This window comes from Mustela erminea, chromosome 17 (assembly GCF_009829155.1).
Source record: "Mustela erminea isolate mMusErm1 chromosome 17, mMusErm1.Pri, whole genome shotgun sequence".
NCBI classification, from domain to species: Eukaryota; Metazoa; Chordata; class Mammalia; order Carnivora; family Mustelidae; genus Mustela; species Mustela erminea.
The window spans coordinates 67,897,743-67,920,091 of NC_045630.1; the positions used below are offsets into that span (position 1 = coordinate 67,897,743).

At 47.0% G+C, this 22,349-nt stretch overlaps 1 protein-coding gene across 10 annotated transcripts; it reads left to right on the forward strand.

Annotated features, from left to right (window-relative positions):
- Positions 1–3,413: 3,413 nt before the first annotated feature.
- Positions 3,414–19,659, forward strand: LOC116576013 (Fc receptor-like protein 2). 10 transcript variants are annotated; one of them, XM_032317708.1, is made up of 12 exons: positions 3,414–3,675; positions 5,129–5,149; positions 7,771–8,037; positions 8,290–8,574; positions 9,830–10,117; positions 10,490–10,768; positions 11,074–11,190; positions 16,728–16,755; positions 17,486–17,586; positions 17,824–17,889; positions 19,066–19,119; positions 19,154–19,236. In XM_032317708.1, the coding sequence occupies exons 1-12, from the start codon at positions 3,645–3,647 to the stop codon at positions 19,183–19,185; spliced, it is 1,569 nt and encodes a 522-aa protein (XP_032173599.1). In that variant the 5' UTR covers positions 3,414–3,644; the 3' UTR covers positions 19,186–19,236. The 10 variants fall into 10 exon arrangements, with proteins under 10 accessions (XP_032173599.1, XP_032173600.1, XP_032173598.1 ...); XM_032317709.1 differs by having other exon boundaries at positions 3,513–3,675; positions 17,501–17,586; positions 19,066–19,097; positions 19,220–19,659; XM_032317707.1 differs by lacking the exons at positions 3,414–3,675; positions 5,129–5,149 and adding an exon at positions 5,159–7,632 and having other exon boundaries at positions 17,501–17,586; positions 19,066–19,097; positions 19,220–19,659.
- Positions 19,660–22,349: the final 2,690 nt, after the last annotated feature.

The following is a 22,349-nucleotide window of genomic DNA, read 5'->3' on the forward strand; positions in this document are numbered from 1 at the left end:
GAGGGCCGCCTGGGTGGCTCAGTGGGTTAAAGCCTCTGCCTTCGGCTCAGGTCATGATCTCAGGGTCCTGGGATCGAGCCCCGCATCGGGCTCTCTGCTCAGCGGGGAGCCTGCTTCCTCCTCTCTCTCTGCCTGCCTCTCTGCCTACTGGTTATTTCTGCCTGGCAAATAAATAAATAAATAAATCTTTTTTTTTTTTAATCTTTTTTAAAAAATCCCTTAAAAAATAAAAAGAAGAAGAAGAAGAAAAATTTGAGACCTGTAAAACTCCAGGCTCCTAAAGCCATCACTATCTGAGTCGAATCTTATTCCTATCTTTCTCAGATTTCCTGGAGTAGATATGTGGATAATTCGCAGAGAAACTGGGTCTCTCAACCGTCTTCATCTTCACAACTACCAGGAAGGAAGCGGACAGAAGTTTCCGGATATTCTTGGTCCGAATTCCCTGCCATGCTGTCTGGACTATGGAGAGCCCATCAGAATTCTTGGAATTAATGAAATGCTATGTAGAGTCTTCTAGGCAGAAGGTCTGGCTCTGCTTAAATAATACTTAAGAGAGTGTCTATTGACACAACATCAAGATTCCTGCCACCCAGCTCTGCTCCAACAAACATTAGCATCTCCAGAAGAATGTATTTCTCACCCTAGACATAAAATGTCATTTGTTGAATATCTAGGTCAAACCTCATTCAACAAAGACCTACCATGTTGTTTAAGACAATTACAGTAACAACTGAAATTACTACCATAGCTGCTCCCACACACACCAGGGTGGTGGCGGTGACAGGACTATATCCACAGCACGTATGCACCAATTCCTGTGGGAAGGGACTTCACACATTATGACATTTAATTCTGTCATTGCAGCCTTGCAACCCCAAATTCAACCAAATACACCCAGAGATCTCTGAAGTGAACCAGCTTCATTTTCTTATTGTGACTTTCCTGGTAATCAACTTCCTCAAGTGGAAGATGGTATTTATTTTTTTGTGAGTTGTAGTTCATGAAGACTCTGTCTCTCTCAATCCTAACACACACACCCCTAGCCTTGCATCTTGTGTCCCTTCCAAGATACTGAATGGAGTTGGCAGGACACTGCTGCCCCTGTGTATGACAGGTAGACTTGTGTATGCTGCCCACCTGCAGAGTCTCCGAGTCAAGGGTCTACTCGGTCTGTCCCAGAAGCTTTTGTGTCTACAGGTAACTCTGCTTCTTTCTGGAACCTGCGACTTCCTCCTGCTGGTGGCCAAATATCCCAGCACACATCTCTCGCTTTGGCCAGTGCACCCCGCCCTACAGTTTCACTTCCACCACTGTAACCTTGAACATAAGTTACTTTGTCCTCCAATGAACTGCTGAGCTTCTGGTCTCTGGCCATGGACCCTACTTTGCATCCGAGTTTGTGGGCCTGCTAGTTGTGTCCGTCCACGTGTGAATGTCTGCCATCAGTCAGGTGTGACCAGCATCCGGATGGAGCGTGCTGGTCACCTCAAGGACTCGCTGCCACCCCAGTGGCCCACCTACCCACCCTGTGGCCACTCATTTCTCTTCCCCTGCAGCACTCACTTTCACACAAATCACACCTCCCACCATTTGGTAACGCCATGGGAAAAAGCTAATTCTCAACTCAAGAGCCACATGTCCGTACAGAACAGGATGAAATCACAAGTACTTTGAAAAATCGGCTCAGATATCTATGAAAAACCAACACTTACTACCAGCTCTTCCTCCACATTTTGCTTATGCTTTTTTCTGTATTTTCTCCCTTAACTCACTGTCCTCCATCAGAATCCTGTGCTGTCGTGACTGGGCAGGATGAGGAGGAGCCACGGGCCACCTAGAAGCCCTCCCAGAGGAAGGGCTTGGAGAGAAGCTCAGTGGGCAGCTCTGGTGCCAGGGAGAGAAACACTCACCCTCTTCCAAACACAAATAGATCACTTGCCTGTGCAGAAAGGTAGAGTAGCATTGCTTGGTACACTTAGAGGTGAGTGAGGCTTAAAAAAAGCCAGGTCTTGTTTTTTATGAATCCTTTAGAAATATATAAATAGCATGTGTTTATTGTAAGAATACAAGAACACAATGATAAGCAAAATGAGGAAAATAAAAACCACCTTTAATTACACTAGTCAGGGGGTACCTGGGTGGCTCAGTGGGTTAAGTGTCTGCCTTCGGCTCAGGTCATGATCCCAGGGTCCTGGGATCGAGCCCCATTTTGGGATCCCTGCTCAGCAGAGAGTCTGCTTCTCCCTCTCCCACTCCCTCTGCTTGTGTTTCCTCTCTCGCTCTCTCTCAAATAAATAAAATCTTTTAAAAAATTACATTAGTCAGATATAATCACACTAACTCATTGCTGTTTATTGTCCCATACATTTTTTTTAATTGGTCCATTTCGGGGAGGATGGTGTGTGGCAGATAGATTGCTTTGAACAGCCCCTTTCCTTACAGTATATCGTGAACAACTTCCATTGCTATTTAAATATTCTACAGAATCATTTTAATGGCTGCTTGATAGTATACGGTTTGATACATAATTTATTTTTTAACCTGGTTTTGGGGGTATTTTTTGCATTTCCTTTTACACCACTTTAAGCGAGGCGTTGATGATACGAGGTATGACATCACGTATATACGTCAGCATTTCCCGAAGGAAAGCTCTGTCTGTGGGAACTGACGATGCTAAGTCTTCACCTGAACAGAAGACATCGATTCAGTTCACCGCCAGGCAGTCCCCAGGTTACAAATACCAATGATTTTATGATTTACAGTTTCGTGCTCTGTCAGGTCCACAAAGAAACATGTACCTGCCTGTTCAGCCTGCCCCTGAGCGGACTGGGGCACAGAACACTTACAGGGACCACAGCTCATGGGAACGGGAGAGATAACAGGATCTGGGGATGTGCTCTGGAGGGCGCGGCTGCGCTGGGGGCAGACGGCCGTCGGAAGCAGCGTGGATTAGAAGTACGGGAGAGGACAATGTTTCCAGTGATACAGAGCACTTGTTAGGAATCTTGGCGACATCGTGTTCTAGAAGGCAAGCTATGGACTGAAGAAAAGATCACCCAGGAAGCCTGAGGGGTTGCACCTCTGGCCCTACTCTCCTGACGGACACTGAGAAGCATTATACGTCACAGTAGGATCCGACAGCGTTTGAGGGCCAGACTGTGGAACAGGGTTGCCTGAGTTTGACTCTTGGCTGTCCCCACTGGAAACGGACCATGATGATCTTGGTCCATTGCTTGCCTTCCCTGCTGCCTGTTTCCCCAGCTGTGTAAAGGGGACTGTGCAGACTCCAGAAGCTTGCTCTGGACATCAAATAACCCCGTGAGTGTGAGGCACCTAGAACTGTGTCCAACTCATGCACAGCTGTGTGTGGTAACCATCATCAGTGTTGAGAGAAGGCAGTTCTCTGGCACCTAGAGGACCATCATCATTCTCATAGCACCTATAGGAAAGAAGATTGCGGCCGGACATTGACAAGCCCTTCCACTTCCTTTTTTTTTTTTTTTTTTTTTTTTTTTTTTTTTCCTCTCTCTCTCTCTTTAATTGTGCAATACTTACTTTGAACAGCAGTTTCCATTCCTGCATACAGACCCCAGCCTGTGGCTGAAGGAACATCTCTTCTTGGAGAGCCAAACCAAGTCTTCATGCTGCTGTGGTCACTGTTGGTCATCTTTGGTGAGTCCGATAATTGAATTAGGACCGAGGTGGCAGCAGATGGAGGTCTCCAGCTTCTGAAAGTCCTGAGGGTTTATCAGAGCCCAGGACCAGTAGGAATGCTCAGGTGTCTGCTTCGAGCTCAGGGAGCAGAGTCTGAGGCACAGGAGTGAGCTCTGGGCAAGTCAGACTGCAGTGCATCCTTGTCCTTCATGGTCAAGGTCAACTATCTCCGTTGTCCCTGGGTTATAAGCTCCTGCTTTGGTATCTTAGATAATTCATAGAGTAATATGTTCTCATAAGTACAGTTTTAATAATTTCAACATTTACTACTTCTCTGTGAAACTATTTAAACAGTTATCTCCAAGGTGGGGTTCAGAGATGCACGGATATCCTTTGCTCAGGCTCCTCTGTTGAACCTTGGGCTACCAGGACAGGGAAAGTGCTATAGGGAAACAAAGCTCCTTTCTCTACATTCAGGAGACCAACCAACATTTGTTAATTAGTAAAAGGACTCTCACATAAAATATAGCCAGAGAAAAGGAATCCGTTTGAGGCGGGTTTGGCTTTCAAAACTGCGTGTACTGGTCTCAGGCTATCAATAAGCAATGTTGTGGCAAGACATGCCCTCATGGGTCTTATCAGGACTGCAAGACGTCCATCAGTATTAACTGTCAGGAAACTTCAGAGAGCTAAAGGTTTGTTACTTACAGAGCCTTGAAACTACACAGCACCTCCAGGATCAAACAGCAAGGTCATGCGGAGATAAACACAGGGGTCTGGGGTTCTGTTCTTACTGGGGTGGAGGCTGGGTCCCACAGCTTCATGGGCTCCCTCTCTGCTAGTGAATTAAAACAAATGAGTGGGAACTGAAAGCTTGAGAAGAGAATAAACCAAGTGGCCCACATGGTCAGTTATGGAAATCCACCAAGATCTCCAAAACAAAGAAGGCTCAGAGCAGGGGGGAGCGGGGAGGGACCCTGCTCTCTGTCTGGTCTGATAGCTTCAGTGTGCTGGGGTCACAGGCTTCTGCGCGTGCCTCGGCGTCAAGGCTTAAGTCATGCACAAAATCGGGCCAAGAAACAACACCAGCTGTCAAGGTTTGCACTACGAACACTGGCTGGGTGTTTCCTGATGAACCCTTGGTAACATGGGATACGGTGGTGGACACCCGGGTACTCAGGAGGTTGGTGGGGGGGAGGGAAAGGATGAGGAGATGAGAGAATCACTCAACATCTGGCTCCGTCCATGGGCACAGCCCAGGTTCTCCCTTTGGAATCACCTGCCTTGCGACCGTAACGAGAGTGGAGGCCGGCTGGTGCTTGAGGGAGATTGTGGTGTTGGTGATAATGGAGTCGAGGAGCAGAACAGGGGGTGATGGGGAGTTGGGGGGCAGTTGAGAAGAGTAATAGAAATGTCTAAATTGTAAGGGCAAACGCTCTGGGCTAACTTCAGATTTTTGATTCCCTCACAGCTCCTCTCAGTGAAGAGGCAGGTGAGTCATCTACGTCTTGTTGTTCCGGGGTCTGGTGTCTCAGTTGCCTGGCTCCCATGAGGTCCTTCAGAGAGGGACAAGTACAGGCTGTGGAGATGTCCCAGTGTTGCAGCTCCCCGGGCCCAACCCGCCTCAAGACGGGCCCCCTTGGCTGGGTGAGGACGGCCTGCCTGGCCTGCCCAGGTAGAGTCCACCGCCTGGTCACCACCCCAGCTGTAGGGACTGTGGCATCTGGAAGAGGGATTGTAGGCCAGACAGCCGGCCCCTGGGCCCTTGGGAGAGGACGGTTCTCCAGGCCCTGGGAACACATCTCCTCCATGAGGTTGGGCTGAATGTCCTCACAGCTTTGAGAACAGCTGTTCTCTAAGACACACGGCCGAGAGCGTGGGCATGGTGGGAATGGTGGTGGGTCATGGTTGCTCTGGCCCCGGGTGGGGAAGTCAGTGCATTGCCCTGCGAGAGTCAGAGAGCATCTCTGCAGCATCTGCTGTAAGTGCTGGGCTGCCCTTGCTGCGGGAGAGCTGCTGGGGCCACGCTGCAGGGCAGGCACAATTTCTGCCCCTAACAGGCAGGCAAGGGTCTCTGAGGCCGTTGTCTGGTGGCCCTGGCTCCGCGGCATCGCTGAACTCTGCGTGCCGTCATACCTCTGCTACCCTCCTAACGTTGTGTGCCTATAGCTATAATCTCACCTTGCTCTTCTTGACTTCAAGCTATGCTCACCAAAAGAAGTATAAAAACAAGACTTTGTTCTATATGTAGAGAGCCTGGCCTGAAGCTAGAGTGATGGAGGTTTGTTCCTAGGCCTCACCAACACCAGCCACCAAGGGCAAAGTGTTCTTAGGGCTCCAAGACACTGTCTTGGGAGAGCAGACCCTCACCTCCCCTTTCATGGCAAGAGAGGAATGGGACAGGGTGCCAGGGGCCGCTGCAGCAGCTCTGGCCCGGAGCCCGTTCAGGAGCAGGACTCTGTTGCACGCACGCTGGGCCATAAAAGGTCCTTAGCAACCGACCACAGGCTCACGTAGTCAGCTGCGGCCCGGGCCCTTGAGCTTGTCCATCATGCACCTTTTCAGTGGCTTCTCTAACCATGACACAGAATGTCTACCCCTTTCCCGATAGCTTTCTCCCTGGACATTTTCCCAGGGTCTAGATGAAGTCTGTACTGGTGGTTTAAAAATCAGCTTGATTGTAAGTTCCACAGCCGAGTCCACAAGCTGTCTCCACCAGTAAAGGAGCGCGAAAATCTCAAATAAGCTAATTGTTTCTGCAACCCCGCTTTTCTGCCCTTCCAGTTTCATTTTTGATAACCCAGATGGCTTTCCTTATGTCCAACAGGCAACTCTGGTTCTCCTCCTGGAACAGTCAGTAGCATGTTTTCCAAAAATTATGATTCTAAATTTCACGAGCGTCCTGTGGCATGGTGGCTCCGGTTCTGCCGGGGTGTTTTATGAGGCACTCCCTCCTTTCTACGGCTGACCTCCGTTTCCCTACTCTACACATCCAACTTCTGGCTGCCATGCCGCCAGGGAACAGGGGCAGAAGGTTTTTGTTCGGGGTATGACTTAGTTCTTCACCTCAAGGTCAAAATTCTCAACTGCAGCCCTGAAAGGTAATGCAAATGTCCCAGACACAGAAGGTGCCCTGCTACCATAAATGCGCAGTCACAAGGCAGTCGGAGGCTGGCAGTCCCAGGGGAGGATGCTTACTTTCAGCGATGACTCTTTTCACTACGATCAGTCCCCTAAGACCTGAACTATGAACGAAAGCTTCCCCACTAATTACTCATGGCCTGGGTGGGGACGTGTTTGGAAACTAGTCAGGTGGGAAGTCCTGAGGTTTGAGGTATGGGGTCTTATTCCAGTAACCAGATACCCAGGCCCCCTAGGCGGTTTCCTCTGACCAGACAAGAAGAAGACGGAGACCATGAACTTAGAGCACAGCGTCGTGCCTTCTAAGGCTGGATCAGAGCTGGGGAGGTGGGAAAGGGGCATGTCCCCTGAGGACCGAGGTCCCCCGTGTGACATCACCAGTAGAGAGGGCTAACCAGGAGGAACTTCGCTCTCATATCCCTGTGACAAATTAGGTTTACTTTGACATTCCTGCCATTGACCGAATGTTTGTGTCCTCACCCCCAGACTCCTGTGTTGAAACCGTAATCCCAGGAGGATGGTAGCTGGGGGTGGGGCCCTTGGGAACTCTAAGGTCATGGAGGTGACGTCCTCAGGATGGGATTAGTGCCCTTAGAAAACGAAGCCGGAGAACTAGAAAGTGAAAATACACAAGACGTCTGCCGTCTTCAGCCCGGAAGAGCGGCCTCACCAGAACCTGACTGTGCCCGCACCTCGATCTGAGACTTTCAGCCTCCAGAACCCCGAGAAATAAACGTCTGTTGTAAATGAGACACCCGGCGTACGGTGTTTTGTTACAGCAGCCCATGCTGACTCAGATACCCCACAGAAAAAAAGAGGACGTGGTGGCCCCAAGTAGGTAAAGCGGGGGGTTGGAAGGTCCGTCCTGCCTGAAGGGGAAGGAACTGCGTTATCCAAGAGCACAGGAAGGGGTCAGGCATCTGGCTTGCAGGAGAAACGGCAAATCCAGCCCCCTCACGCCCTCTTTTGCAGACTGGCTGACCCTCGAGGCTCCCTCCGTTGTCTTTGAAGGAGACAGCATAGATCTGATGTGCCAGAAGAAAAAGGACTGGTGGAAAATCCAGACCGTGGTGTATTACAGGGATGGAAAACAGCTACAATTTCCAGACAACGTCTCCGGCGTTTCTATCCCTCATGCAGCTCCGAGGGACGGTGGCCAGTACTCCTGTTCTGCTACCGCCAGAAAATACTTCCTTCCGAGGTCAAAATCTTCGAGAAGCGTCGGGATTGAAGTACTAGGTAAACGCTTCCCTCCTGCGGGAGCTGGGCTGGATGAGACCAGGGCAGGGCAGGCAGGTCCCTGGAGGGGATGCCTGGCCCCACGGCAGATGTGAACCAGAGTCCCGCGGTGAGACCGCAGGTAGGAGTCGGTGAGGCAACCTGTCTGGTCTGAAGGTCATTGTCTGGTCTGAAGGTCACGTTGGCTGGGCTTGCTTTTGAGCAAAAACCACCCGACTTCCTGCTCAGGATGCTTGTGATCCTTCTCTCCAGAGCTGTTTCCACGCCCTGTGCTCACTGTCAGCTCCTACCGGCCCACCGAGGGGAGCCCCGTGACCCTGACCTGTGAGACCCGGCCTTCTCCACAGAGGTCAAACGTTCAGCTCCAATTTTGCTTCTTCAGAGACGGCAAAGCCCTGGGGTCTGGCTGGAGCAGCTCCCCAGAGCTCCGGGTCCCCGCCATGTGGACGGAGGACTCAGGGTCCTACTGGTGCCAGGCAGAGACAGCAACTCTCACGGTCAGAAAACAGAGCCTCCAATCCCAGATTCATGTGCAGAGTAAGTACCCCCGTGGGTCTCAGCGTGGGGAGTCAGGCAGCTTCACTCCTGGACCCTCGTCTTTTGGGTTCTCTTGCAATTCCTGTCCTTGCGGAAAGTGGGATGTGAGCTAGAGAAGGGGCGTTTCGTAAAAATAACAAATGGGCAAGCTCCTGTTAAAAAACAGAACCCAGTGGAGTGAAAGTGAGATGGGATTGACTTTATCAGGCGTTCGTGAGTCAGCAGGATCCCAGCTAGCAGGCAGAGAGATGCTCAGGGGAGTTGGAGGAAATGCCAGTGTTTATAGGCACGAGGTGGGGGAAGGGGTTCTTAGCAAAATAAAAGAGGATTTCCCCAGGCCAGGACAACTTTGGGGGATGAGGAAACTGCCCAGTTTTTGTTGTTTTTTTCCTTTTTTTTTTTTTTGGTTTTTTGTTTTTTGTGTATCACACAGATAACCTCTTTAGTGCAGAACAGGAAATTTCAGACTGACTTTTAGGAGGTTGCGTTCCCAGGATGGGCTGAAACTGATTAAGCCTTGGTGTGCTGTCTATGAGCACCGGTACTGCATTTGCAGCTTTTTTTCCTTCTGTTTTAAACACTCCTTATAACCTTCCTCTTCTTTATTGAAGTGATGTGCACCAGCCATAGCTACCCTTCCTGCCAGGCCGGTGTTTCGGAGTGAGCTGGGACTTCACCCAGCAAGGCACGGGCTCCCCAGGGGCTCTGCACATTCCCCCCCACCCACGGCTTGCAACACAAGTTGGTTTGTTAGAAGGCACCACAGTGCTCCAGAGTCGGGGGACACATGAGGCCTCGGAGAAAAGCAGAAAAGCCAGAGGAGGCATTTTAATTCGTGTGGACCCCTTGAAACTGAGGTTAATGCAGGAATGGTCACCGATGTTGTTAGTGGGAACAGTGCCTTTCCTGAGGTAGGACTGATGCTACCAGAGACCCCTTCACTCTGTGCAGAAGGCCCCACTCGGCACAGCAACTCCTCCCTGCAGAAATGCTCTCCTGTCCTTGGAGCAGGTGACCCATCGCACATTCGTTAGTGATCCCATGGTATTAGGCAGGATGAGGGGTGGGACATGCAGTATAAACACCCGTATTCTTCAAGAGTCATCACTGTGGATTCCCTTCCTGTGGGCACTTCTAATGGATTGCATGAGCCCTGCCCTTATTCCCACTTCAAGCGCCAGCGTGAAGAAATTCACGGCCTGGTTCCAGAGTCCTCCCTAGTCCAGCTCCTCACCTGCCATCTTCGTCTGTCTAGGAGTGCCCGTCTCTAATGTAAGCTTAGAGATCTGGGCCCCCAGGGGCCCGGTGATCGAAGGAGGGAGCCTGGTCCTCCTCTGCTCTGTGGCCAAAGGCACGGGAAACATCACGTTCTCCTGGCACAGAGAGACCACAAGAGCCAGTGTGGGAAGGAAGACCCAGCGTTCCCTGTCAGCGGAGCTGGAGGTCCCGGCTGTGCAGGAGGGCGATGCTGGCCGCTATTACTGCAGAGCTGACAACGGCCATGACCCCGTCCAGAGCCGGCTGCTGAGCGTCCGTGTGAGAAGTGAGTTGCACTCTGAGTCAGCCCAGACAGAAACCCCAGACCAAGGCCGCGGTACCAGGAGTCACATGCCAGGGGTCAGCGGCGACCGGAGGCTGGGTCACCCCGCAAGTTAGACAGCAGCATCCTTCTTTCCGTGCGAGAGAACATGAAGGGGCTGGACCGGCTTAGAAAAAGGCTGATAATGACAAGGGACCGTGTCTTTAGACAATAGCCCAGACTCGATAGCCCCCCCAATACTAAAGACATTGTCAAGAATCTTGGAGACACACAATGACCAAGGGGCCAGGCCCTTCACTGATGTCCTAGTCTGGGGGGTCTGTGTGTCTGCTATGGCCTCACGAATCCTCTCCACCGGCCCCTTGTCTCCCTCAGGTCCAGTGTCCCACCCCGTCCTCACCCTCAGGGAGCTGGGGCCCCAGGCCGTGGTGGGGGACGTGGTGGAGCTTCACTGTGAGGCCCAGAGAGGCTCTCCCCCAATCCTGTACCGGTTTTACCATGAGAATGTCACCCTGGCGAACATTTCGGTCCCCTCTGGAGGAGGAGCGTCCTTCAACCTCTCTCTGACCGCAGAACATTCTGGAAACTACTCCTGTGAGGCCGACAATGGCCTGGGGGCCCAGCGCAGCGAGGTGGTACCACTCAATGTCACAGGTGGGTTGATGGTCCCTGGATACAGGAGTGTTATGAATAATGGTTCTGCTCCAGTAGTCGGCACTGGTACCATATCGGGCTTTTGGAAGGTAGGCAGAGGTCCAAGTGATGTATACTCTGTGTGGGAGTTTGGAGAAGGTGATCTCAGTGCCTGGCTGCTTCTCTTCTCTCCACAGCAACCTGGAAAGTACACATCATACTCAGATAACGTGTGATTATATTAACCATTCCTACAGAGTACTGCACAAGGATTCCAGGATGCAAGACTTGACCCTCTAAGCCTGATGTACTGTGTCTTCCTGTAGGGACCGTTGGCTGCAGAAGAGACCATGTCACAGCCAGAGTTCTCGGGACGCTGTGTGGTGGCCTCGGTTTTATAGCTGCTGCTCTGCTCTGTTATTATTGGTCCCACAAGATAGCAGGTTGGTTATTTACCATTTGTTTTGATTGCCTTTCATTGTTGTGAACTTTTCTATTACTGAGACAGATTGGATTTGAAAAAAGGAAGAAAGAAAATCTCCCCAAATCTGATGAATTATTTTACACTTCATGATTTTCTAAGGTTTCATGCAGTGGGCAATGCTGCCATATTACTCATTTTAGAATATGTCATGTTCCCCTGTGTGGAGATTAAAACCGTTAATACAGTCCTTCATGCTTGCCTTTTAAATAAAAATGTCCAATATTTAAATTATTTAATAATTAATTATTTAATAATCTTCAATAGACACATTCAGTTTATATGCAGTGGAGTAAAACATAAGTAACTGGATTTAAAGAAAGGAAAACAATTTAGTACACTTTTCTCCTTTATTTATTGATATTCTTATGTTATGTCACCATATAGTACATCATTAGCTCTTGATGTAGTGTTCCATGATTCGTTGTTTGCATATAACATACAGTGCTCCGTGCCATATGTGCCGCCTTAATACCCACCACCGGGCCCACCCATCCCCCACCCTCACCGCTCTAAAACTCTCAGTTCGTTTCTCAGAGTCCACAGTCTCTCATGGTTCGTCTCCCCTCCAACTTCCCCCAATTCACTTTTCCTTTCCTTCTCCTACTGTCCTCTGTGTTATTCCTTATGCTCCACAAGTAAGTGAGACCATATGATAATTGACTTTCTCTGCTTGACTTATTTCACTCAGCATAATCTCCTCCAGTCCCATCCATGTTGATGTAAATGTTGGGTATTTATCCTTTCTGGCGGCTGATTAATACTCCATTGAGTATATGGACCACATCTTCCTTATCCATTCATTTGTCGAAGGGCATCTTCGACAACTCTTTCCACAAACTCTTCCCACAGTTTGGTTATTATGGCCATTGCTGCTATGAACACTGGGGACCTTTGATGGACTTTCTTTTCACTATATCTGTATCTTTGGGATAAATACCCAGTAGTGAAATTGATGGGTTGTAGGGTAGCTCTATTTTTATTTTTTTGAGGAACCTCCCTACTGTTTTCCAAAGTGGTTTTACCAACCTGCATTCCTACCTATAGTGTAAGAGGGTTCCCCTTTCTCTACAACTTCTCCAACATTTGCTGTTTCTTGCCTTGTCAATTTTTGCCATTCTAACTGGTGTAAGGAGATACCACAATGTGGTTTTGATTTGAATTTCCCTAATGGCTAATGATGATGAACATTTTTTCATATGTTTGTTAGCCATTTGTATGTCTTCTTTGGAGAAGTGTCTGTTCATGTCTTCTGCCCATTTCTTGACTTGATTATTTGTTTTTGGGATGTTGAGTTTGAGAAGTTCTTTATAGGTCTTGGATAGATCTTGGATATTTATCGATTTTTGGTTAGTTACTCATGGCAAGAGCAGTGACTCCTCTTTCAATTCTTGGATGTCTCATATGAGTCACCTGGGACATCTTCATGCACATGCTGTGACTGGTGATGGCTGGAGGGTGGGGCCTCGACTGGGACTCTCAGCTAGAACACAGGCACAACCTCTCAGTGTGGCCTGGACCCTTCGCAGCATGATGCTGCAGGGCAGTCAAACATGTTACATGCTGGCTTCCCTTTCAAAAGCAAGTGTGATAGCGAATCTGCAATGTGTTTTTCCACCGAATTTCAGATGACTTGGTTTCACTGGGTCCCTAATAAACTTGCTGGGATGCAAGGAGAGGGATCACAGCTTCCACCTCCAAATGGAGATCTCAGTGTCAAAGAATTTGCAGCCATATTTTTAAAATTTCCAAACAAACCTCTACACATTCCAGTCCATGCCTCCCCACCCCACCAGACATCCTGAAGCTCCAGCCCCTGGGCCGCCCTGTCTGGCCTTGATAAATCCCCCACAGGACCAGCGGTTCCAGAGCCTTCTTTCCCAGAGCCTCATAGTTCTTCTCTATCCTATCACCTCTTCAACCCTATAAATAGACTTCCACCAGTATTTTGTCAAATATTTCCAGTTCTCAGAAGAAAGGTCTGTTCAATTTCTTCTTCTGTCATCATTGGAAGCATCAAAGCACCAGCTTCACTAACCAACACTCCCACAAAGCTGCTGTGTTTTCCTCATGACTGTGTCTCTGCTTATTTGTAGGACCAGGAATTTTGAGGACTCCTCTAAGTGACATCCCCTTCTAACCCCTACTAATGTTCTGCTAGCCAAGACATGTTACCTATGACCAATTACTGCCTTTGTTGTGTATGGCAAGCTTACACATATTATCTATAACTACAGGAAATAATTTTTAAGTGTGTTTTATGGTCCAGGTTTAATAATCTTGTGGAAGTTAAGTGGGCAGCCTTGTTCACACAGCCACTAGAAGGCAGAGCTAAGACTGGGTCCACGCTGGCCTGGGCACAAAGCCTCAACCCTGCCGTAGAGCCTCATGAACTTAACGATCCTCCTCTTGCATGTTTCCCTGATTTCCCCCAGCTCCCCCTCTTCAGTGAGTGTCATTTATTAATCTCTAAGATACAGGACAAGCATGGGACACAATAGAAATGCAAGATAAACTTTTAAACTTGCAAAATGCTTCCTTAGATCTATCAGCTACCACAGGACGAAAGAAATTTTGGAAACTCATCAGATAGTGCAAATGTAATTCAGTTTTTTCAAGTCCAACGGAAACTATATTTTTTTAAACAGACCATTCAAGACTCAGGAACTGTGATACTGGTTTTTTTTCTTTCATTATAGTTTTTAATTGATAAAAATATGAGGCTATGGAGAGGTTGTTTGTTAACATAAAATGATTTCTCATTCATCCACACTGATGAATTCTCTCACTTTTCATCTACATACCAATATACTATTGATTCTTTCAAATATAGAAACAATCTACAAAACAAAAAAAATTTATCTTCTCCTTTTCAATTCTTATGCAAATTAAATTTTCATGTCTGATTATATGCTCAAGGACCTCTGGTATCTTATGTGGATAAGCTTGTCAGGTTCCTGTTTTTGAGGGAAATTTTCTAGTATTTCGCTGCTATGTAGTGTAAATACTTCTTTTAATTAAGTTCCAGTTCTTTTAATTAAAATGCCTCTTTTAATTAAGTTCCAGCATTCTTATTTTATTAAGACAATTTCTCAGAAACTACTTTAAATTTTTGCTAATACTTCATTGGTATCTGTGATGATAATCATATATTTCTCTTTTTCAGGTATTAAGTCAACTAATTATATTATGCCAGAGTACCTAATATTGACTGATCTTTGTGTTCTTCATAAAAATCCAATTATAGTGATGCAGTTTTAATATAAACTAGCAATCTTTTGAAGGGTTTTTTTTTTCCCCATTAATAGTAATGTTGACACTTGCCAGATTTGTTGTTATTGTGATCTTTTCTGGGTTTTGTCTCACCGTCACAAAGGAAGCTCGACATTTTCCTTCTTTTTGTGTGTCTTACGTGTTCTGGAGTAGTTTACATGGTAATATAATGATCTGTTTTCTCAAGATTTTGTGGGGCTTCCCTGTGGAAGCTGTGCCTGGTGGGTTTGGGGGAGCAGGTCTTTGACAGCTATTGCCGTCTCTGCTCTGGTAACTAATCTTGTGAGAGGTGCTGCTAGTGCTTACTGACACCCAGCCCTCCCGTACCTCTGGGCGCATGGACAGCTGCATTTCTCTGTTTTCTCGAAGCGAGATGTGGCCAGAGGAATGCGGGCAGAAGCCGCTTGCACTGTTTCCTGTCAGAAGCATTTACCAGCGAGGTGCTGATGTCCCGTTGTCCTTCCCATGCGCTGGTGCTCATGCAAACGCATGGAAGGTTAACAGTGTCTCTAGATGGTCTGGCCTCCAGCAGCCTAGGTCCCTGAGGGACTCCGTCCCTGAGTGACAGAATCCCCAGCAGATTTCTGACAGGTCTGCAACACGAGTGGGAAATTTACAAACCTTCGCTGCTCTAAACCCTGCAAACCGAGGTTGGTTTGTTCAGGTAGCAGAGCGCACTCCATCCTGACCGACCACCACACTCTGCTCACATTTTCTTTATCTTCTGGGGAATTTCCCTAGAACATTGTCTGTTTTATCTAGGGTCGCCAATTTGCTTCCTTGGCATTGAGTGAAGTGCTGTCCTAGGGCTCTTCTAGGTTGCCCACGGCTGCCCTTGCCCTCTGTGCTTTCTCCTTTCACATTCTCGAGTGGCGTAGAAAAAGGAATATCCGCCCCTTTTGATTAAAAAATGAAGCTGCCAAAATGATTTATTTGATCTGTCCATTTGCTTTCTAATTCTGAAATTTCTTCTTTTATCTTTGTTAAGTGGCTGCATTCTGTTCTTGTTAGTCTCATTCTTTAGAACAAATGAGACATTTAAAAGATATGCTTTCCCTTGTCTTATATATTTATATATGTATTTAGTAGCTTAAGACTTAATTCTCTAAAATGTATATGTTACAGATATATCTAGATTTCTTCACAGTTCTATTATGAATTTCCAGTTACACTAAGATCAGAGAAGATCGTTTTATACCATATTCATTTTTTAGAATATTTTTGAAGTTTCCTTTGGGAGCCAAGATATCACCGAGTTTTGTTTTTGTTCAAAAGTGCTTTGGAAGTAGACCAAAGTCCACTTCAAAAATAATTTACTCAGCAAGGAGGTGTTAGAATCACACACATATACCGATTTCATACTGTTTGAAGATGCCATTCCTCGCCTTATGGTGGAATGACTTTTGGCTTGGTAGAAAATCCTGAGATCTTTCTTCCTTTCCTTGAAGAAAATAAGTTAGTTCTTCCTTCTCTAACACTGTATCCAAAAACTCTGATCAAGCTGGAGAGCTGGCTATATTACTAGGCAACATTTTCCATGATTGCTGAGCCGTCTCTAAACTAGAAGGGCTCTGAGTAGGGTGATGCTGGGTGAGAAGCACAAACGAGCACATCCCCAAATGCAGCATGACTCTTGAGACCGATTATGTCCCTCGTAGTGGCCTCTGCTCCAGCCATGTGCACTTGTCCCCTGAGCTGTTAGTTGAAGGACCAAGAAAGAGTTCCTTGGCCACTGGTGACACAGCTGACACGTCCAAGCTGCTCTGCTGTCTTTCTTGTTCTGCATCTCTCTGTAAAGCTAGGTGGTATGAAGGAGATCCCAGTGGGTCTTACAAAGGTCAACATCAAGCCCTACCCCAAGACAATGCTTTAGAGTGGGGGTTGCAGTACCAAAACGTTTAGAAAGTGAGAAGGTTCCAACTGAATAAGGAGGCCAGTAAAGTCATCAGCAGCCAACATATATTTTGCAATAATTGAAAGAGCAATAAAAATTCCAGAAAGAGTGACCTATGCCTGTGAGGTTTGCCATTGGGAGTGACATGTTAGACCAGTAGGATTGTCCAGCCAACGGTGCTGGAGAAAATAAGGAGTCCTCAGGATGCAATGGAACTGGATCCCTACTCTGAATCTTATACCCACCAGGACCACATGTGGTTAAGTCGGGGGAAAGTTTCAAGAGATAAAGGTGTCTCCCCTAAAACGAATGTTCCTTCATCTGCTTTTCAGGAGGACGCTCTGCCCCACATGCACCCAGGTGAGAACTTTCCTATTCAAAATGGGAACTCTAGAGAACGTCTCCCTTCATGATTTTCCATTGTGAATCATGCTCTTACTACTTGCACAGGTCACACAGTAACTTTCTGTGACACTCAGCCATGTCCGTGTTCATTACATTTGTGGATCAGGGTGCTGTCTCGTGGTGGCCCATGTGATAAGGTGCTATCTTGTGTAGGAGTCAAGATTTCTAAATTAGTGTACTAATTCACATTCTCAAGATTATTTATGGAGTACTTACAATGTATGAGTAAGTTCTTGTCAGACTTTGAAAGGTGTGAAAACATGCATAAAATGGAGTTTATTTCCACAGGGGACATATTGTCTTATGAAGAATATATGATACATACAGTATACAAAGGAGAGAGATAAACTGATGAAAAAGAAGTAGATGAAGTTCTAGGAGACCTTGTGAGAGAAGAGATTAAAGCTGAGGCAATATTGTTCTCTTGTTTATAACTTTTGAAAAAGCTAAAGATGAGGAATTGAACATTTTTGCCAGATCAGAGGGGCCATCCTATAAAAAAGTACTCTGTGATTCTGTGGCCCGTCTCTGGCTGCCCACCTAAAAGACCACACCCTGAGAGGCTAGACTAAGAGCCATCAAATCACCTGAGCCAAGTGCCACGTCTGCCAGGCTTCTCCCACATTCTCCCCAGCCTGCCTCCTCTGTGTTCTCGCTCTTGCCCTGGAGACTATCATGTAGTTAGTTTGCTTTTTCTCAGAGACGCTTCCAGTGCAAACCCTCAAGAGTCCACCCAAGCCGGCTCACTCCCCGACATAGAGGAGCTGCAGCCAGACTATGTCAATGGTGAGTCTCCCCGACGGGAAGGGGCTCCAGGGCTGCAGCAGGGAGGGAAGAGGAAAGCAGGTAAGGAAACATGACGAGGTCCGCACGCCCTGGCACCCTGAGTCCCAATCTCAATCAATAAGTGACCCTCAGGTTGGGGTTGGGGGGACAGTCACAAAGCAGGAGTCTGGGACAGCACATATAAAGTTTGAACCCCATGTCCATGGATGTCTTTGAACCAATGTCTTTTCCCTGCAGTGGGCCCCATAGATGTGGAGGTGGTTTATTCCCAGGTCTGGAGCATTCAGCCACCAGAAGACTCAGGTGAGAAACTACAAAATGGTTCTTGTTAGATGCATCTTCCCAGTAAGGGGCACCATGTGCACAAGTGAGGCTTGCTCACATCATTTGACCTTGATATGCCATCTGTGAATCCAAGAAGGAGCAAGAGGTATTTGCAGGCAGGTTCTCAGGGAGGAGCTGAATTACAAAACAAAACAAAACAAAAACAGATGGTCAGTTGAGAACCGACAATTAGCGAGAATCTGGGATACAAGGCAAAGGAATAAAACAAATCAGGAAAGAATGAGAATATCTGAAGTATGGTATGTGAAGTCCCGTCTGAAGACGCCGTGGAAGGGGTCACTGAACACATCAGCCTAATCTGGAGACTTGCGCTTTGATGTGTAGTCTTCCAAGAGTTGAGTCAGTAGTTCTTTAGAACTGCAGAGTCGTGTCCTTCAAGCTACTGCTCCACTGCCCTTAAAGCTGCAACCTTCAGCCGTGTCCCTTGCTCTGGACTCCTGGCTGCTTCTGTTGAAGCCAGAGGCTGCTGGCAGCCTGGCAGGTGTCCCAGGAAAGGGTCAGCCAGCTGTACTCCTCTGAACCACAGGTCCTCGGCCAGCCTTGCTTACAGTTGTACCGCAGCAGCCTACAGAGAGCCCATGACCCTGTCATTCTCCTTCCCTGCCTGGGACCAGCCCAGCAAACCTGAAAAGGCACAGTCTTGCCCACTGCATGCTTATCCTGCAGGCCCTCCCGGGGCTGATGTGTTGCCAAGGGCAGGAGGGGGATTGATTTCCATTCTGCCCACCTGAGATGAAGGGAGAAGGAAGCGGGCCCCACACCCTCAAGCGGGAGTGTGATTCAGGCCTCACATCCCTCATCCCTGTGTCCCATTTCTCTCTGTGTAGTGCATGAACACCTGTGGTTGTATCTGAAGGACATAAAGACAGAACAGGAGAATGAGCTCTGACAGAATATTGTCAATGATCTACAGAAATTGTATCAAAGAGAGGAAAGGTTTTGTTTAACAAGGGTTGGCAGAAGGCTTAGAGCTTGGGTGGTCTTCAAAGGACTGCAGAGTGGACAATATTAAGGCATGGGTTTTACAGAAGAACAAGAGAAGCTGGAAACCACACAATAAGCATTACCATCCTGTACCCTGGAGCACTGTCTGAGAATGAAGTCTAAGTAATGTTTTTTTTTTTTTCTCCACAGCAAACACCAGAAGGATGATTCTGGACAACAAGGTAAGCTGGACTTCTGGAGAGTTCCTTCCTCATCTAGTCCCCCACCGGCCAAGAGCTCCTTCCTCATCTAGTCCCCCACCGGCCATAGTCCTTTTCTTCCTTCACCTGCGCATCTCTTCTAGGACTCTCATGTCATCTACTCTGATGTGAAGGAGACATAACACTTGGAGAAACTGGGGGGCAGAACCCCAACAAAGATGGAACAGCACTAAGGGCTGAAAAAAAGTTTATAAAAATGCCAAACTTCATGACGTCTCACAGACAGAATGTGCGGCAAGTGCTGAGAAGGCCAGCTGGGTCATCGTTTTGGTTCTCATCATGTTCTCTCCCAATGTCTTCTTCCATTTAGTCAATATTTACTGAGCCGCTCCTGAGTCCCAGAAGCTGTGTGGGATGACTATCTTTGTTACGTTCTCTCTTTTCAAAATTTTTAATGTAAATTCAATTTAGTTAACATACAGAGTCTTACTAGTTTCAGAAGTATCGTGATTCTTCAGCTGCATGGAACACCCGGCGCTCCTTACCTCAAGTGGCCTCCCCAGTGCCCATCCCCCAGTTACTCCCTCCCCCCGCCACCCTTCCTTCCAGCAGCCCTCCATTTGTTCCTAGAGTTAAGAGTCTCTATGGTTTGTCTCCCTCTCTGTTTTTATCTTCTTTTATTTTTCCTTGCCTTCCCCATGTTCATCTATTTTGTTTCTTAAATTCCACATATGAGTGAAATCATATGGTATTTGCTTCAAAGTTCGAAGAGTTGAGGAAGAACAAGAAGCACGAGAGACGAGCCTTCATCTACATCTGCTCTGAGGTGATGTGAACAGAATCCATGTCTGCGGCTTCTCTTCCTCCTCCAAACTGGCAATCCATTGTCTTTTGTCTTCACAGACAGACATCGCAAGTTTTGGGGTTTTTTTAATTTTTTATTTTTTATAAACATATGTTTTTATCCCCAGGGGTACAGGTCTGTGAATCACCAGGTTTACACACTTCACAGCACTCACCAAAGCACATACCCTCCCCAATGTCCATAATCCCACCCCCTTCTCCCAACCCCCCTCCCCCCAGCAACCCTCAGTTTGTTTTGTGAGATTAAGAGTCACTTATGGTTTGTCTCCCTCCCAGTTACATCTTGTTTCATTGATTCTTCTTCTACCCACATCTCAAGTTTTAAATAAATCCTTTCTTGCTCTTGTGAGAACTTTAGGGTTGAGTTTGTGTGAAGGAACAGCAGCTTGAGCTGGCTTGCCATATTTGTCCATTTTTGAATGCTTGTTTTGTACATTGACTCACATTGATTTAAAAGTAACAACTGTATTTATGTCTTCTTGAAATGCTGAATATTTTACATCCATTGGTACAATCATGCAAAGAGTAAGATCATAACCTCTGGGAACCCCTGTCTAGGGTGGGGTCCCAATCCCATCCCCCGCTAATTGTGTAGTCTTCAATAAACTACTTAACTTCCAGGTGCCTCAGTTTCTTCACCTTTAAATGGGGGAAAACCATTTGTTAAATATTCATAATTCACATAGAACAATGTCTGGCATTAAGTAGCACCAAATAAGTTTTCATTAAATAAAATATGCATAATTATCACTTAGCCTCAAACTTAGTACAAAAATGTTTAAAAGTTGGGTAACGAGAGTCTCAAACAAAGTGACTATCAAATGCAACTATCAGATTTTTAACGCTTTGATTAATTATCTTCTATAATCCACTCCCCTGCTAAAGATAGGTCCCCAGTGGGAAGGACAGAGGTGACTGGGGCTTGGGTTTGGTCGTTAATCTACAGAGAGATAATCTGGAATATTTTAGAAACTATACACAACAAATTTGATGTTTATCAGAAAAAAATAAAATAATTTAAAATGGTTATAATTCTGATGGCTAAGTAGCCAGTGGCCCCTCTCATCCATAGAGGCGGACCGTTTAAGAGCTGCCACGGAATGCTCCTCCTGTCCACACATTTCACATGCACGAGTATGACCGCAGTACTCTGCAGTCTGAGGGCTACCACCTGGACGTGACTGAAGTCACAAAACCCATGGGTTTTAATCTATAAAATACTGTATCTTCACTGTAGAAAATTTAGAAATACAGACAGTGAAAGAGACTATTAACTCACTCATACTTTCATCACTCTGATAATTGTTATTATTTCAATAGCCATCAGCCAGAGCAGTATTTTCCATGAATATGCTCTCGTGCTCATAAATATGTGATTTTAAAGGAATAATAACTGTAACCTGTTTTTATTTCTTAAAAAAATTTGATGTTTTCATGCCTTTAAATGTTCAAAGATCTTTGTAGTTTGCTTGGTATGTTTGGATACATAGTAACTTGTTTTGTAAATTACTTATTGGGGGACCATTATCATATTGACAATTACTCACCATGATGAGCAGTGTTGGAGTGAATATCTTTGCTTCTGAGTCAATATTTTGGGTAGTATTACAGTTTGGAGAGATTAAACGTATTAGTTTATTCAGAGTCAGACAATAACTTGGCAGGATTTCTCCCGAGGCACCTGGGTAGTTGTGGGGAATCCCTCAGTTTACCGTTACTGGCACAACTCCGAAGTGAAGGAGAGAGCAACAGTTTCCATCGCTCCCGCCTTCTGCGTGAGCAAACAGACCAAACCCTGGAGGGATCTCTTGCTTCCTGGCTTTCTTTTCATACAAAACATCCTGAAGAGCAGCTTCCAGCTCCTGCCTCCTATGACTCTTGCAGGAATCCCCTGGGCCAGCTGCTGAGAGTCCCTTCTCCAAAGGCAGAGTGAAGAGGACTGCGTGCTGATGTAGGGGGGCTGGGTGCTGCAGGCGTGTGGGGAGCGGGACAAGACGAATGAGACAGGGAAGCAAGAGGATGGGGACCCAGCAGGAGGGCATCCCTGGGGCTCTCGTGGGGCCCAAACCTCTGGCCAGTGCCTAGAAGCCGTCTGAGCCCACAGCCAGTCCAGTATCCAGAGATCATCGGGAAGAGCCTAGTTTCCAAGCGTGCGTAGACATGGTACCTCTCCATTTCTATCAGGGAAAATGATAGTCCCTCTTTGTCATACATTTCTGTTCTGTTTATCCGGGAAACTTTGTATGTGATGTAATTGGGATTTTTTTCCAGTACTAGACCCTCCTTTCTTCCTTTGTGGGTGTGGAGAAGGAGATGCCGAGCAGTGGGGAAGGTGCCGTCTGTGGGGAGACGCGGAGAGTAGGAGGTCAGAGAGGACAGGGAGGGGGAAGAGAGGCAGAGCGGATGGGG